General features: G+C 40.2%; 3 protein-coding genes across 5 annotated transcripts; 2 read left to right on the top strand and 1 right to left on the bottom strand.

Moving 5' to 3' along the window:
- The first annotated feature begins 2255 nt into the window (after positions 1–2255).
- Positions 2256–6267, top strand: LOC141806601 (cannabinoid receptor type 1B-like). 2 transcript variants are annotated; one of them, XM_074692206.1, is made up of 2 exons: positions 2256–2514; positions 3232–6267. In XM_074692206.1, the coding sequence occupies exon 2, from the start codon at positions 3308–3310 to the stop codon at positions 4730–4732; it is 1425 nt and encodes a 474-aa protein (XP_074548307.1). In that variant the 5' UTR covers positions 2256–2514; positions 3232–3307; the 3' UTR covers positions 4733–6267. The 2 variants fall into 2 exon arrangements, with proteins under 2 accessions (XP_074548307.1, XP_074548308.1); XM_074692207.1 differs by having other exon boundaries at positions 3249–6267.
- Positions 6268–6462: 195 nt separating this feature from the next.
- LOC141806263 (akirin-2-like) lies at positions 6463–9036 on the top strand. Its single transcript, XM_074691677.1, has 6 exons — positions 6463–6645; positions 6983–7162; positions 7355–7498; positions 7617–7766; positions 8178–8249; positions 8397–9036. Exons 2-6 carry the CDS (start codon positions 6985–6987, stop codon positions 8405–8407), a joined length of 555 nt encoding a protein of 184 aa, XP_074547778.1. The 5' UTR covers positions 6463–6645; positions 6983–6984; the 3' UTR covers positions 8408–9036.
- Positions 9037–9431: 395 nt separating this feature from the next.
- On the bottom strand, positions 9432–16502 carry orc3 (origin recognition complex, subunit 3). Of its 2 annotated transcripts, none has more exons than XM_074691676.1 (20): positions 16347–16502; positions 16211–16262; positions 16017–16114; positions 15600–15738; positions 15286–15390; positions 14995–15158; positions 14759–14898; positions 14504–14663; positions 14232–14345; positions 13995–14128; positions 13714–13777; positions 13511–13627; positions 13335–13414; positions 12916–13046; positions 11721–11812; positions 11521–11618; positions 11291–11432; positions 10136–10252; positions 9836–9915; positions 9432–9630 (listed from the first exon to the last, which is right to left on the bottom strand). In XM_074691676.1, exons 1-20 carry the CDS (start codon positions 16368–16370, stop codon positions 9525–9527), a joined length of 2157 nt encoding a protein of 718 aa, XP_074547777.1. In that variant the 5' UTR covers positions 16371–16502; the 3' UTR covers positions 9432–9524. The 2 variants fall into 2 exon arrangements, with proteins under 2 accessions (XP_074547777.1, XP_074547776.1); XM_074691675.1 differs by having other exon boundaries at positions 11721–11815.
- Between the last annotated feature and the right edge of the window lie 241 nt (positions 16503–16743).

Below are 16743 nucleotides of genomic sequence, written 5' to 3' on the forward strand. Positions count from 1 at the left end.
AGACAGCTGTTGATGCAGGCGACTCCTCTGTGCATCAGATGGAAAAACATGCAGAAAAGAACTGAGGACATTCAGTAAACATATTTTATCTTTGCTGAACTGAGCTCGGCTTCATTCTGCGGTGCCACCTTGGCTGCAGCATGAAGTGTCTCCAGCTGGAGATGAGCAGAATATCAAAGTGGCAGATTAGGAAACGGTTAAGAGCCATCAGTGTTCAGCCACAACCTCCTCCCCTCTCTCTATTTATGCATCTTTTCCTACTCACCCTCCCTCCCGTCTTCCCTTCCCTTCCTTTCCTCCCTTCCCACTCTCTCATCATCCAACCTTTTGACGCAAAATCATCAGACAGACAGGATGCTTCTAAGTCTCATCTTGCTGTGTGCTTAAACAACCACATTTCCAGGCAATGCCGACCTCTTTTTCTCTGCTTTTTTTTTTTTTCAAAATAGAAGCTAAGAATGCTTTTGTGTGCAAAATACTGGAGATCTAACAAAAATGTAAATCTTTTTCATTTTTTAAAGTGCATTTCTTCTTTGCCTATGTGACCTGAGAGTGATGATTTCATATTGTAGGCAGACACTCACAGAACAACCAATCGTAAATGGAGAGGGATCAATATTAAATGAGATGCATTATGGCGCTTTCATGAAGAATACTGCAAAAATCAATCACTGGAAATCACTTGCAATATTCACCAACAAAGAGAGAGGGGTGTGAAACAATAGCTGCTACCTCCCATAACTGCACAGCCTACATGGACAAAGAGGATTTAGAGGAAAGTAAACGGCTACAAGTCGCTGTTACAGTTGCACGGAGGCCTTTTGTCATCTCAGATGGCTTTGTCTTGGAAATCTCTCAATCTCTCACTGACGCTCAGTGAGAATGACACTGAAATATTGATGATAATTGTTATGATGGATGTGGATTTCAATACTCAGCCCAGAGCTTTGAGAGATGATGGATGCTCTTTTCATTCCAAAAGAACAAAAACTTAATCTTTTGTCTATAAACCCTGAAAAGTATGAATCAAAAGCTACTTTACATATAGCCTAATTAATTATAGATAAGTCAACTCTCAGTCATCAATAACATGATGTTTGTGTTAGCAATCTCCATAAAAAGCCAGTGGACATACAGCTCTACCACAAGTGATCATAGCTGATGAATCTACATTAAGTGCATCATAACAAGTGTTGAGTAATTACTTGGATGACTCCTCAGCCTCTTCTGTTCTGCCAAATCTGGAGGCTCTGGCATCACGTGCAAATCCTTTCATTGTTGTTTTTTTTTCTTTCTCCATGATGGTGCATTGCCAAATGTCATGTATTTTCCACAACAAGATACATGTAATTTGGGAGAAAGCTCTGCTGGGAGTGCATAGTGGAAATAATTGCGCAGCTGCGCAGGACAGGAAAGGGACTCTAAATAGTGTGAGCATGTGACCCCCAACTGCAGTAAATAAATAGATAAATAGTGGAGAATATTCAGAATGGACTTTCAGAAGGGCCATAGCAACAGAAATGTACTGCAATTGATAAGAATCCTTTTTTGTTTGATTTTTATTTATTTATTTATTTAAATTTACTACCAACAAAAGCTTTTCTTAGTGGTGCCATTCAAAAAGAAGAGTTGCAAAGCAGACATTAAGAAGTTTCAGAGACATATGTTTTCAATAACAAGAAGAATGGCCATTTTACCAATCTCTAATATATGTTTCAGAGTAGTGAAATATTAGGTCTGGTGCAATAACATGTAACAAACGTTAATGTTGAAGTTATTGATCAGTGTAGTGTATGTCTATGAATCATATGTGATAATCTCATCTTTTATATTTTATGTATCGGTGTTGTCATTATGAAGTGGAAGGAAAATACAATGTTCCTTTCAGAAATGGTGAAGTTAAGGGAAGAAAAAAAGTCTGAAGCTCACTACAACTGCATTTTACCTGCATTAGAAATACTGAATCATTATTTATGTATTACCTCCATGGGGAAATGGAAGAACTATACGAGCATCAACACTAGCAAAACGGTAATAATATAAAAATGTTTCCTTAATAAAGTATAATATTATCATTTTGGAAACTGTATAACAATTTAGTTAAACTGGTGTGGTTTTTGTGTCTTACAAACAAAGGTTTGGGTAATGATTTGAGATTCACTTTTTCCAGGCGCTAACACCTCAGACCACGTGACCAGCAGGCATACAAAAATGAGCCTTGGAGCAGCGCGCGCTTCCATAAACAGTCACTCCCCACCGGCTGCCTGCTTCTCTCTGCTGTATCTGACATTGACAGCATCTGTGGAGTCAGCAGGAGAAATTCTCTGCCTATCTAACATTGAAACAACAAAACAATTACTACGGCTCTTCTTTATGTTTGTATTTTAATTTTTTAAAAGAAATGCTGCGTTGTTAATTGAAAAGACAACACCAACAAACCGGTTCACCCAATTAGGTGCATTATTAATGCGTGATGGATCGGGACAGGAGCACTTATACACTTACAAAAGCAAGGTAAGTTTAAATTTAATTCCCATATCACTTTTTTTCAGTTATTTATTTTAATTTCTGTCTCTTTAGTTTCTTGAGGCGTTATTAATTAATTCTTTGGAGAACCACTGCTCCATTAATTAACAGAGTTTTGATCCAAACTAGCGAGCGAACAGCAATTTGGCTTTTTGGTCCCTCGGATTAAAACGCATTTCTGTCGAAACTGGTTATTGTTTATTTCTTTGCCAACCCAGTCACTCCTGTTTCTCAAACCCTTGCTTGTAAAAATAATGGTTAATAATTAATATCATCGTTTTTTGCGTCATATTGTAAATGCATCTTTGAGCAGATGAGCGCATCTTTTCTATTGTCCCTCCCTTGACGCCAAATTAATCCAGTGATTATTAGGAGTAAAAACAGCTTATTGCTTAATGACCTCTTTAATTAATAAGAAAGCCGGGCTGTCCCACATACTTAAAGCAATGATTTCCCCTGAGGCTGCACAGGTTTGTCATCAACTGTTCTGTTTCCCACTATTGTCTGGGATGCATCTGCTGGAGTCAGCTGGCTGATGCACAGATTCTTCCTATATCTCCTAGCAACAAATTCATTTTACATATCATACATGCATTTTTTCATTTCATTCTGTATTAATTTTTTCAGACTTTCTATTTTTTTCCAGTTTAATTTTACTTTATTGATGATTTTTTATTTGTTATGATTTTTTTCTCCTCTTTATAGATGTCTCTTTGTACCAGTCTAATCCTGTTACTCGACAAACCCCAGCTCTGAGCATCTCCACCTCCACAAACCAAACATGAAGTCAGCTCTGCACAGGATAGCAGGCACCACAATGAGCACGCTAACGACAGGTGTCCAGTATCTCGGCTCCAATGACGCCAGCTACGACGACCCTTCCATTGGCTCGACTCTGATCAAGAACACGTTCCACTTTGAGAAACCTTCCTCGCTGAGTAACTCCTTGCATGGGTTTGTTCCTGGAGGTAAAGAGGTCATCATCAATGGGCTCTCGCCTGCTCTCCCCACCAATGTTACTGACTTCCTGCTGAGTAATGGCAGCTCTGTGGAGAGTGGGGGAGCAACACAGTGTGGAGAAGACATGGTGGACAACATGGAGTGTTTTATGATTCTGACTCCTGGTCAGCAGCTCGCTGTTGCCATCCTGGCACTCACATTGGGGACATTTACGGTCTTGGAGAACCTCATTGTGCTGTGTGTGATCCTGCACTCACGGACACTTCGTTCTCGGCCTTCCTATCACTTCATTGGCAGCCTAGCGGTAGCTGACCTCATAGGCAGCATCATCTTCGTCTACAGTTTCCTGGACTTTCATGTCCTCCACAGGAAGGACAGCCCCAATGTTTTCCTCTTCAAGCTGGCTGGGGTCATTGGCTCGTTCACCGCCTCTGTCGGCAGTCTGTTTCTCACCGCCATTGACCGCTACATCTCCATCCACAGGCCCATGGCGTACAAACGCATTGTCACGAAGACAAAAGCAGTGGTCGCCTTCAGTTTGATGTGGACCATCTCTATAGTCATCTCACTGATGCCTCTGCTGGGATGGAACTGCAAGCGACTAAACTCTGTCTGCTCAGACATTTTCCCGCTAATTGACCAGAAGTACCTGATGTTCTGGATTGGCATGACCAGTATCTTGGTTCTCTTTATTATCTATGCCTACATCTTCATCCTCTGGAAGTCACACAACCACGCAGTCCGCATGCTGAGCCGCACATCCCAGAGGAGCGTAATCGTCTACACTGCAGAGGGAACCAAAGTGCAGACAGTGAGGCCCGAGCAGGCCCGCATGGATCTGCGCCTGGCCAAAACCCTGGTCCTGATCCTGGTGGCCCTCATCATCTGCTGGGGCCCACTTCTGACCATCATGTTTTACGACATTTTTGGAAAGGTGAACGACTTCATCAAGACCGTGTTTGCCTTTTGCAGCATGCTGACCCTGCTCAACTCCACCGTGAACCCTGTGATCTACGCCATGAGGAGCAAAGACCTGCGCAGAGCCTTCGTCAACATCTGCCACATGTGCCGGGGAACAACGCAGACCCTGGACAACAGCGCTGAGAGCGACTGGAACAGCAGGAGCGTGAGAAGCACAGCAGGCGGGGCGGGGAAAGATGGAGTTAGCTCTATGAAGGCACGAGCTAAAGTAGCTCAAGTTAGTGTTTCTGGAGGGACCGAGACTTCTACTCCAGAGCCTGTCTGAAAGACAAACTCAGGAGCAACTGTGAAGAAAAGATATTGTAGAAAAGTCCTGATCATCATAGTTCTCTGCTCTGTTACTGTGAAATGTGCCAAATGATGACTTACATTGGACTGAAAAAGAAATTGTTGCTGCAAAACTGAAATCTGTAATGTTTCATGTTATTCTATCTAGATGTATGGTGGAGTGTGAGGAGGCGTCTGAAATTTGATTTTTTTGGGAGCAGATGGCACCCTCTATGTGCTTTAACATTTGTTCTAGTGAATCAAATTTCTTTGACAACAGCATCCAAACACAGAAGAAAAAACACTGTTTTGTTAACAGGAACCAGCTGATTCATGGCCATTTTGTCAGCAGAGACCTCTACAAACACTATGCTGTGTTTTCTTGTTTTTCTTTTGCTGTTGATGAAATTTGCATCACAGATTTCAGTTTTAAGTTCAAGTAATGGTGTTCTCTGTTATTTTCTGACATCATGTCATAGCAATATTGTGGCGGTAATGCACGGTGAAACTGTGTCTATCATCATGCAAAGTATCAGCTGAGTAAAAGCACAATGTAAGTATCATTTTGGATGGTCAGTGGTTCAAAATTAAATCTATCAATGATTTTGTAAGACCATCATGTTGTGAAATTTGGCATTGGATTGTTATTCTTCTTTATTTGTTGCATAATTTATTCAACACCTTGCAAAACGTATAGTGTCTTACTCTGGAACATGAATGGTGTTTTGATCATATCAAAACTTTATTTTGTAGTAATTTTGGGGGATGTCATACAGCTGCTTAGTACATATGTGCTTGTCAAACAGTATCAGCATTTTGTGAGAAGCTTTGTGTTTCTGTGAAGCATCCATTGTGCTAATGTGTCCCAAGACTGTGTACAACCAAGGGCACAAATTTAATAAATATGTGAAATTGGTCTATTTTTATTTTTCATAATTTCTTCGGCATACACGGTGTATATTTTTCAGAAAAAAATAAAATGTAAAAAAAAATGCAGCAAAATCTCTTGTTTACATGAAAGAGGCACCTGTGACTTATTGCAGTACTTTTGTCCAATTCCTATTTCAAGGTAAAAACTTGTTTGAGAATGTGTCTGTTGAATGGCCTAATCTTTTTTTGTCTGTAAGGCTTTTATGAGCACTTTGACGGTCTATGTGTGGAATAGAGTAAAAACCCCTGAAAAAGAATTATCCGTGTTTTACTAAAGAACTGGGGGAGTTAAATCAACATAAAAACTCAAGTACTTCGAGTAATTCTGAAGAAATCTCAAGATTTGTCAGACGAGTGCAGTTTGATGTAGGTGTGTAAGGTTTTTGGGGTGACGCTGCCCTCTTGTGGCTGCAAAAGAGACCTTATTCATATGTACTCCCTTTTCGGGAGCAGTTAAACACAACATATTAATTTCAAATGATGAAGCGAGGAGTGATGGTGATTTGAAATAAGACTTGTGCTTTAACTTTTTTTGTAAATAAAAAATGCAAAGGCAAGAAAATTACATGTCTACCATAATTTGTAAGTAGAAGAAATAAAAGATGTGAGGAAATATATGTATGCCATTCAATATTGTCTGTGTACACGAAACTAAACTCAACCAACACACTTAACCAACCTAAAAAAACGCCTGAAACATTTTTAAAAAACCTGGACACGATCGTAACGTCTAATTTTTGTTTTTCACTACATTACCTAGAATGCATTGCAGTGCATTTCGCACGTGACGTCAGGAGCCGGAGAAGCCGACAGCTTCATATCAAAAACAAGCAGCTAAGTTGTGTTAGCTCGCTCCCCTGTCTCACAGCAGACGGTTGGCCCGCTGCCGGCTGATCGTCACATCAACTTTTGGGAAGCAACTTTTGGAACAACACGAATTGTTGAACGCAGTTTGACGAAACGACTGTCAGCCCTTGAAAGGTAAAAGACAGTTTTGTTGAATTGTACGTAACAACAGTTAGCAGAGCGTAGTATCAACGGGCACCTGAGCTAACGTTAGCTTTGTTTTCTTTTTGATTATCAGCTAGCAGCTAACTTTAGCTTGTTAGCAAATATTTAAAGCCTCAGCTGCGTAGTGTGCTAAGCATGTGTCTCAGCCGAAGAATCAGGTTTTAGCCAAACAACCAACAGTGTTATTTGCATGCTTAGTTGGAGACTAGTTATGGTTTACTGCTTAATAACTGATGAAACGTTCCATTAACGTCTTGTTTCGGTATTTGGACCCCCTCCCCTTCTTCCCCCTTTAACAAAACTGAAGTCATGGCGTGTGGAGCCACCCTGAAGAGGACTATGGATTTCGATCCGCTAATGAGTCCAACGTCCCCCAAAAGACGAAGATGTATCCCCGTGTCCCCCTCGTCCTCCTCCTCATCCCCTAGGAAGTATCTTAGCATGGAGCCCTCGCCATTCGGGGAATCGTCTTCAACTCTTAGCGCAGGTAATGATACTTGTGGTTGGCCTTCTTTGGTGATCAGCCATAAGCTCCAAAGGGATAAGCAACACGTTTTAACTACTCCAACTAGCCAGGAAACAGTGTAATTAATTCCACATTTGGTCATGGATTCCCTAAAAATGACAACTGTTTTCTGTTCACTGATGGACCTCTTTCTGTCTCCTTTTGTCCCACTAGAACAAATCCTCAACAGCATCAAGCAGGAATACAAACGCATTCAAAAGAGGAAGCATCTAGATGGAGGCTACCAACAGTCAGAGTGCTGCTACTCTCCAGAGTCCCCCTCCCAGTCGTCTACTATGAATGTTTCTAGCATGCCAGGTTGGTTAAGTAACAACAGCTATGGGAGAGATTTATTTAGAAACCCAGCAACGTGTACCAGGATAAATCAAAGTATCACGTATGGCTTGATCCTAACGTTTTATGTGGTTTTGTACAGGAACGTCTTCTGGAGGCGTCTCTCCTTCTAGAAAAGAACAGCCATTATTCACCCTCAGACAAGTTGGCATGATTTGTGAACGCCTGCTGAAAGAAAGGGAAGAGAAAGTGCGGGAGGAGTATGAGGAGACGATGACTTCAAAACTGGCTGGTTGGTACCCACTGAGCAAATATACTGTAAATCAAATTAACGGTTCAAACTCTTGGTGGGATCGTCTGACCACCTCTCGATAACAGTATGACAGAAATAACAGTTGTTGTCTGAGTGTGTATGTTTTCAACTTTCTTTTTTTTCCTTAAATGAGTGTAATTTTTGCATAGATGACCATTATTTTGCTGCATTGCAATGCATGAATGCAATGAATTTGACTGTGTGATCATGCAAGAATACTTTTACTGAGCCAAGCTGCTCACTTACAGATAGACATCAGTTTAGTAATGGCTGGATTTCTGTCTATTGCAAACTATGACTGTAATAGTTTCAACTTGAATGATCTGACCTTTGAATGAGACTGTTTTCCTTAGAAGCAAAAACAAACATTTCATCTCCTGTAACTTACAGAGCAGTACGACACCTTTGTGAAGTTCACACATGATCAGTTAATGCGACGATTCGGGGAGCAACCTGCGAGCTGTGAGTTTTGATTTCATCTTGAATCGTTTTCACATTCCTGTTTCTCTGGCAGCCTGTATGTGAGAGAAGCTTGGATCTTGGTTCTGAAGCTCTGCCTTTTGAAGTTTAAAGTAACAAGTCTGTATTTTATTTCATCTCCCTCTCCAGATGTTTCCTGAGTGTGGCACAGAAATCTTTGCAAGACCGCCTTCCCTTGCTGCAAGCTATCATGCGATATCTTAAGAAAGGAAGAAAAATAAAAAAGCTCATCATTGCAAGAGATTCAGTTCAGCCAGTCTAATTGAAACTTTTCTTACTGTGCCATATTTCTGTCTTTGGGCAAAGGTTTATATGAAGCCGTCATCAGTTGTTACCACTCTGTTGTAAGCAACTAGGTGCTTCCTGATGTAAATGGATGGACCCTATCTCTACCAGTGGCCTATGTTCCTCCCGCTGTATGTGTATCTACAGTTATCTCACTTTTGTAATGGTTCCCGGCATTCCAGGCTTTGTCACTTGTTTCTGTTTGTTACATGTAAATATGATAAAGCACCAGAGTTGGACATGAGGTTTGCTGGTCAATCTGAGTGAAAGTGGAGGAAACACAGCAGAACAGAGGGGATATGTTTGCAGTTTGTCCTCTGTTCATTTACTTTTTCAGTTCAGCATATAGTGGGCTAATTTGGGTCTCCTTTTTTTTGTTCTCCCTACCAGTGTTTTATTTATTTTGACTTTTGTTTTGCTGGTATCACTTTGAAACCAATGTACCTATTGGACAAAACAATAAAAATCTTTTAAGAGTTGATAATTTCTTTGCTGCATTTTAGACCTGATGTGTTTTTATGAACTTGTGCCTGTTATGATTTTAATATACAGTAGTTTTACACTGAATTAAACAAAAAAAAAATCTAGCTCTACAAGTTGTAGGTTGTTCTTTGGCTTGGTTTTAGCTTGCTTACCAAAAGCCTGACCTTTATCTGCTTTTCTTCAAAGCTTGTTCACCTGTAATAGTAAACCAAGCATCTATGCAGTGACGGTAAGGGTTAGTGCAACCCACTACAAACTTTGCCTCATAAAAAATTCTTTGTAGACATTGAACCTTTATAAGGGGGATCGTCTGTGTTCAGAGCTCCGTATAAACTTAAACGTTCATGATTACAGACATGATTCATATTTTATTAGAGCAAACCAAACAGAAAAAAGTTTGTCAAACTCAATAAGAGCTTGAATAAAAGCTGACTGCAGCTACAGAAATATTTGAAGAAGTGTCTTTGTGTATTAATGTCTGACTTCCACTCAGCAGCCTCCCCAGGTGAGTCGGGCCACATGGTCAGTCTTCTGCTTGGTAGATTTGATGAAGCCCAGAAACTCCAGCTCGGACACGGCACGGATGAAACGAGCGCTGGAGAAAACAGGCTAAGGCAAAATTCACAAATGCTGTTCATATTAAAAATCCTTTTACTGTTTTTTTTTTTTAAACCAAGAGTCCACCACATGCATTATAAAACTTAAACACCTACATTTTCCTAAATAGAAAAACCTACCATCAAAAGATAAAAGTAGTGGAAGAGCAAACATGTTTCTCATTAAAAGTTTTGGAAGGATACTGTTTGACATCGTCCACTTTCCCAAAATCACCAGAATCTGGACTGTTCCCCTCAGCAGCCGAGACAACAGTAGCATAAGCCTGAAAACAAAAACAGGTTTTTGTTCATACTCAGCACTGATAGCACTTCAGGCTAACTATTGATTTCCAGGTCAATAAAGTTACAAATCAATCTCTGGATCAATAAATCCTCCTCTAAAGTATGAAAAACAAACTTCAATCCATTAAAGTTTGTAGGGCAGAGTGGAAAAGAGCAGAACATTAGATGATAAATAGAGAATTATGAAATGTATAAACTCACCTCAAGCCAGTCGTAGAGGTTTATCAGCCGGCCACACTCGAGGTGAAGTTTGTACGCAATGCAGATATCAGGAGCAGCGTTGGAGACAGAGCCATCTTCAGCTTTTAGGCTGTTGTTCTAATGAAAGAAGGAAGGTATAAAAAATAAATAAATAAACTCAAATTGAAGCTTGGTCACAGTTTTCTCACAGCTGCTATTTCTCTCTGACATCATGCACAGGGTGGGAAGCTGTTATACTGTGAGGTTGTCCTGCTCTTGCTCTCATTCAGAACGCCTCCTGGTACAAAGAGTTTCTCTCAAGGGGAGTCTTACAGCAATGACACCTTCTAAGATTTTCTTCTTCAAGTTAAGACCAGATCCTGGTTAAGACACCAGTTACTCACACAGCAGCTCAGCCCACAAAAGAGCCCCTGAATTAAAATCTGTAAGGAAGTTTGAGAGTTTCTCAAGCTGAAATATCCTTCAAAGATTTGATCTGGTAGTGATTGTTTTTGTGCTTTTTTTCCCTCCACTTTGCACTTGGTTAATTCAACACATCATGGAAATTTGCTCATAAGTTGCTCTTTTTGTCTGTGAAGGAAAGTCCAAGCCGTTAAGATGAAGTCAATGAGAAATCAGTTTGTGCTTGCCACTTCACCGGTGACTCCTTTATAAACCAAATATTTTGAAGAATATAAAGTTTAAGACTGTTTGCGACATGCAACTAATCTTTTGAAATTTTAGTTGTTTAGGATCTGACAGTCCTTATCATTTCATGACTTTAAGATAAAAAAGCGAATGAAAAGGCGATCACAGTGAGAATGTTTGGGAATCAGACAAAACAACATCATCCATAACCTATTTAACTCCAGATAATCTAGAAATAAAATTTCAGCCACTTCCAAGCTAACAGTATCATAGTGGAGCAAGTGGCTTGATGCTAACGTTAGCTTTAGCTTGTGGGTTATCAAACACGTTGTTTATTGTCAGAAAACACTAAATTTATATGACTGACAACCTGAAGCACATCAGCACTACATGATGGCCGAGAGCTTCCCACCCTGAGCATGATGCAAGAGGAAAAGGTCCACACTGCTGCTTTCACATCTCCAAAAGTTAAAAAAAAAATAAATCTGTGATTCTAGCTTCTAATTTGAGGATTCTGACATGAGGCACCTGAAGGTAATAGTACGGGCTGCTGAGAGCGGCCTGGATGGAGGTGCGAGGCGTTGCGTTCAGGTGGCGTCTCACAGTTGCAGAAGAAGTGTAGTAGCAAACTTCATACAGTGTCATTGACTCAGGAGGGGACAGGTGACTCCTGGGTGAGAGAGAAAGGTGTCAGCAGAGGGAAGATGTAAATATTTCTATTCTTTAACAGTTGGATTTTCAGAAGAACTTCTACTGACTTCACCAAGTTGTCGACAAACTCCAGAGCTTCATTTCTCAGGAGCTCAAAGGGACTCAATTTCTTGGATCTTCGAGTCTCGTTCATTTCAAGCAGCGTCTAGCATTAAAAAAAAAAAACAATTTAAGATTGTATTCCAGCAGTCAGTTTAGAGTCTCTTCACAGAAACACACTGAAGATAAAATTCTTCATAAAAAAAACCTTTTGCAGCTGGAACAGATCAGTTTTCTTTCCAAGATTTTTCACAGGAGAGGTGATGCATTCATCCACACAAGGCTCCGTTTCAGCAGCTACTGCTGTTCAGAATATGACAAAAAGAGGAAAGACTTTGAAATAATGACACAGCAAAGAGACTAGTTAGGCCTGGGACATAAAATGCTTAAGATATATATTACTAAATAACTTTTCCTTGATAGAAAGATGAGACATGGTCGATAGAATTTTGGTAAATTCATTTGGTCATGTTTTGACAGACGTAAAATTAGTCAATCATACCTGGGAGGAGATGCAAATAAAATCATTCAGCATCTGCGGAGTGATTTATCAAACCTGAAACTGTTAGCAGTCACTGTTTTTGTATCATTTGTATCGGTGTCTGAAATAAAAATAGTGGGGACATATCGTCTATCCAACAATGCCATTTCTGAGCTTTGATTTTTTTAAACAGGGGCTTTGTGTTTTCACAGGCTGCGCTGGTCTACACCTGTGCGTAATGCACGTTTATCTCCTGCGCTGTCCAGAGAGCGCAGGAGATAAACCTCCCTCTTTACCAGCCAGCAGCTCAGTTGAAGGACCACAGCCACTAAATGCCCTCCTGACTGTTGACAGGGCATTTACAATCCATGTCAGCCCAGACACAGCGCTGACCAGCTGCTTTGTGTGTGCAACGCTGGCCCAAGTGTGACGGCGGAGGGCATGCACCACATTGGACACAGCTCTCACCTCTTGAGCAGTGGTCTGTGATCCACAAACCAAGTCAAAAATAACCTTCTGACGTCTTCACAACTCCCTCATGAGAATTTAAACTTGACAAAACATTTTGGAGATTTATATTGTGATAAATATTGATATCAACTGACATGAAAAATATTGCGATAGGATTTTTTCTAATATCGCCCAGCCCTAAGACTAGTAATGAAATACATTTCCACTGGCTCTTCTTGATAAAATAAACTTTGGCAAAGTCATCATGTCCATGTGGAGTCTCATTATCTAAAGACTCTTATTATTATTCTAAAGACTCAAAAGACAAGGTGACTGGACTGTGAAGTCTTGAAAGACATTTTACCTCTCATCCTAGAAGCTGGGAGTTGATAAGGCTTCTTGGATGAGCATGGCAAAGTTAGAAGAAATAAAGAAAAAAGACCATAAAATCTCTGTTATTTTTACTACTCACTGTCCAATTGTTTGAACTTCTCTAGCAGTTCCTCCAGCCGATCCTGAGCATTCTTCAGCTTTTTTGACTCGAGCTGAAGAATCTCCAGACACCTCTGCAGCAGAGTGATCAGCTCATCTTTAGCCAGCATCCTGAAGAAAAACCACACGAGGTTAACACTTGAAAAGTAAATTGGAAACTGCTGAACCTCAAACTGTTTTGCTGTTGAACTCAACTTAATGTTTTCACAATTAAAACCGCGTTTCAAATTCAAAACTGTAAATGTAACTGAGCAACTGTTTGGCCACCAGGAGGAGCAATTTCTTTTGATAGATCCCTGTCGATGTGGCTTTCTGTTAGTAAAAAGACTGCTGTTACTTTCTATTGTATGGATCTACGCCAAGTCTTTGCTGATGCTGGGGTAAAACACCAAGACTTACTTCAGAAGCTTCATAGCTGATAGGTAATCTTCATTGTCCCATACATTCTTCTCCAGGCAAATTAAATGGAGCTCTCTAATCTGTAGAGTAAAGAAAGAGCAGTTATTTTCAAAAGTTACTACAATACTTTAAAATATCTATCCAATTTTTTAACATTAAAAGCATTTATTTCTTGCCTGTTTTCCAAGTGGATATCTGGGTAAAGAAGAGGTCAAAGCATGGAGACACCTCAGGACGGGGTAATAGCCGTCGTGATATCTGCGGAGGTCTTTAATCAGCTCCTTGCAAACCTCCTGAAAAGAAAACAACTCAAAGAATTGGATTCTGCTTGTATGTTCTCTTATTATTTGCTTATTATAGATAGAAACAGGGAATGTACCTTTAAATGACCATCATCCGTTGACAGATTTATCTGTTCCTGGGGCTCCTGCTTCTCAACATACCTAAAAAGTAAATAATAAAGATAATAGTTCATTTCAAAGTCGTTACAAGTGTTCAATAGGAGAAACAAGCAACTAAAAAACATGACACATTCTGGCAGTTTGATCACTTTCTACTGCCAAACTTCTCTGCACCCATTTTCTTCAGTAAATATGATCATATGCCAGTAAATTAACAGGCGAGTCAGAATCCAACAAACAAAAACCAAGTATTTTGTACCTTTTGAAGGACGGCAGCTGCCTGATTCTCTCCAAGTAGCTGGGACTGAGCTGCATCACGTTGTGCAGAGCCTCTTTTTTCTTACAGCAGAGCACGCTCAGAGGCTGCGAGTGGAAGTGCTCCAGCAGAGCAAGCTGCTCAAAGACAGAATCAGAAGTTTTGTACTGTCTATATCAGACAAAGAGTCAAATAATAATACAGGCACACAGAGGAGGAGCTTAGAAAACTACGTTGTACCTGAACGCCCTTGATGAAGTTTTTTACAGAGAAATCGTGGTACAGGAAGATGCTGATCAGCACCTGCAACACTTTATTGTTGAGCTTAAAGGGGAAGTGACGATTCAAGATCAACTGGAAGCAAAAACATGAGAAAATCATGATTTTCTGTAAACACAATTAAAGTGATACATGAAGCTAATACTTTAACTCTTTACAACATGATTACTGTTTTATTTTCTGATCTCCACATACATTCTTCTGCACAGTACTATAAAGGAGCGTGAATCCACCTTATCGATGACTGTGGCCAGGTGTTGTGTGCAGGACAGAGACTGGAAGAGTTCTATACACAGCAGGGAGGACACAGAGTGTGGCAGCATGTGCTGGATGGTGCTCGGCGAAGTGGCTATACCAAAGATGAACATGAGGGGAAGGCGCTGAATGTAGCGGCTGTGGATGTAACAATGTGTCTAAAGGGTTAATACATTTGATAACATAGTTGCATAAAAATCGAATGCACTTAATGCGATGAACATTCAAGATACCTGCAGATGAGAATGAAGTCCTGAAGAACCCTTGGGTTGAACGCCTCTAAATCTTTAAAGATGATCACCACAGGAGGCTGCTGGGGACCATCTTTAGCAGGGGAGCCACGCTTTTTTCCAGGAGTACCAGAACTGGATTTCTGAAGTGAAAAAGAAAACACTGCCTCATGTGGTTTCAGACTAACTCTGAATGTAACTGCAATGTGACTGACAACAGCTATGCTCCATCATCCCACCTTTGTTTTTGCATTGTACCAATCACAGAGTGTACCGAGTGAGCAGTGCACACTCTTATGGAGCTGTGTGCTGGTATGCTCATTCTCCTCCTCTTCCTCATCATCCACAGTGACTTCAGTGCCCATCAGCCTCTCCAACACTCTCTTCATCAGATGCTTCAAAGCTGACACACAAATGCAAACAAAAAGAAAATTCAAAAACAAATCGTTAAGGTGAGTTAATAAAAGATATTTATCAGTCATTAACTCTGATACACGTTTCTTTGAGATGCCAAAATAAGAGAGCCTTACCTCCACACTCTTTGGCCTGCACAGAGGTCACATAAGGACTGACAGACTGCTGCAGCAGCTCAGACAGAACCTGAAAGGTCATGTCGTGGTCTGGGACATTCACACCTGCAGCAAATTTTTTTGAAAGAATGTCAAATCAGACTGCATGAAAACCTAAATATCATCCTATCACTACTGCTGGCTTGGCTCAGCTTGAAGCGTTCTGATGGATGTTTATCTCACCCATAACTCCTCTCCCCATGTTTCCCATTTCTTATTAGCTTGACTATTAAATGAGGGTGAAAGGACCCAAAATTACAGTTTTAAAAACATACCAAGAACAAGTGCTGCGGTGGGAATTTCATTGGCCCTCATCTTTGCTGCCCAGTCACTGTGCTGTCGCGTGGAAGAGCACTTCTTTGTGAAATCAAGCAAGCTGTCCAAGATTTTCCGGTTGAGTTCATCCTGTAGGACCTTACAAGTAAAAAGAAACATAATGGTTAAACTTGATTTTATAATTTCACTAACTGAAATGTTTTGGGAACTGGATTTAAAGCCAGGACTGTTTTCTGAGTAACGGCACAAGAGAGACGTTGACATTGATTTTTTTAAATATTTTTTTATATACATCTATAAAATATATGCACTGATATAATAAAGAATTAGGATGGTACTGCCTTTATTTTTGATTATGAAACATTCATACTATTTTGTGATTTTATCAAATTATACCACACTGCATCTGTTCTCACCTCTGTATCTTCTTTAATCTTGTCCCATAACTTTTGACACAGTTTGAATCTCGTTCCACTGTTTTCTGCATTTTCACAGCCACGGATGAAATAATCCTCTGTGGAGCATTGAAAGCCAAATAAATGTAAAATTTAGGACATAAAATAGTGACATGACAGCTCGCCACCCTCCTTTCAATATTTCAAAAACTCACCCAAACTCAACGTCTTTTTCTTCTTGGAACTTGGCTTAAAAACAAAACAACCCTGGAAACAAACATAGCCTTAAGTTGTCAGCAGATCCGGCGAAACATAAATGTTATAACCTGTATAAAATCCCCCGATTGTTACCTTTGATACAGATGAGGTAGACATCCCAAATCTACCCAGATATGACAGAAGATATGAATGTAACTCAGTAAAAGGCGCTGCAGGGTTTTAAAAGGTGGTCTTGTTTTCCAGTTGGCTCGCGTGTTGTTCCTTCCGAAGTGTCTACTACTTCCCGCCAAAGTGACGTTTACGGAAAAGGGTGTGTTCAGCTTCCAAACGATGCAGCGAGTTAAAATGTATGTTTATTTCTCCGTGAAGCCTCAAACAAACAGGCATTAACAACTTAATGTACTCATAGAACCACATCGAAACAAAGAATGCTACGAAAGTATTCCTGACCCTTCTCTTTTCGATTTTAATGTCTTTATTTAGTTTTACTGATATTTTCAAGCACTGCGGATCTTGAACATCCCAAAAC

Source organism: Halichoeres trimaculatus, unplaced genomic scaffold (assembly GCF_033239565.1).
Source record: "Halichoeres trimaculatus isolate MK-OKI-2021-1 unplaced genomic scaffold, fHalTri1.1 fHalTri1_scaffold_17, whole genome shotgun sequence".
In the NCBI taxonomy this organism is placed as follows: Eukaryota; Metazoa; Chordata; class Actinopteri; order Labriformes; family Labridae; genus Halichoeres; species Halichoeres trimaculatus.

Excerpts from the sequence above, each read along its gene's own strand:
- LOC141806601 (XM_074692206.1), top strand. The coding sequence starts at position 3,308 with ATGAAGTCAGCTCTGCACAGGATAGCAGGCACCACAATGAGCACGCTA.
- LOC141806263 (XM_074691677.1), top strand. The coding sequence starts at position 6,985 with ATGGCGTGTGGAGCCACCCTGAAGAGGACTATGGATTTCGATCCGCTA. Across the intron at positions 7,163-7,354 it reads GTCTTCAACTCTTAGCGCAG|AACAAATCCTCAACAGCATC; the intron begins GTAATGATACTT and ends TTGTCCCACTAG. Across the intron at positions 7,767-8,177 it reads GATGACTTCAAAACTGGCTG|AGCAGTACGACACCTTTGTG; the intron begins GTTGGTACCCAC and ends TGTAACTTACAG.
- orc3 (XM_074691675.1), bottom strand. The coding sequence starts at position 16,370 with ATGTCTACCTCATCTGTATCAAAG. Across the intron at positions 14,664-14,758 it reads GACTTCATTCTCATCTGCAG|CCGCTACATTCAGCGCCTTC; the intron begins GTATCTTGAATG and ends TTACATCCACAG. Across the intron at positions 14,129-14,231 it reads ACTTCATCAAGGGCGTTCAG|CTTGCTCTGCTGGAGCACTT; the intron begins GTACAACGTAGT and ends GTCTTTGAGCAG.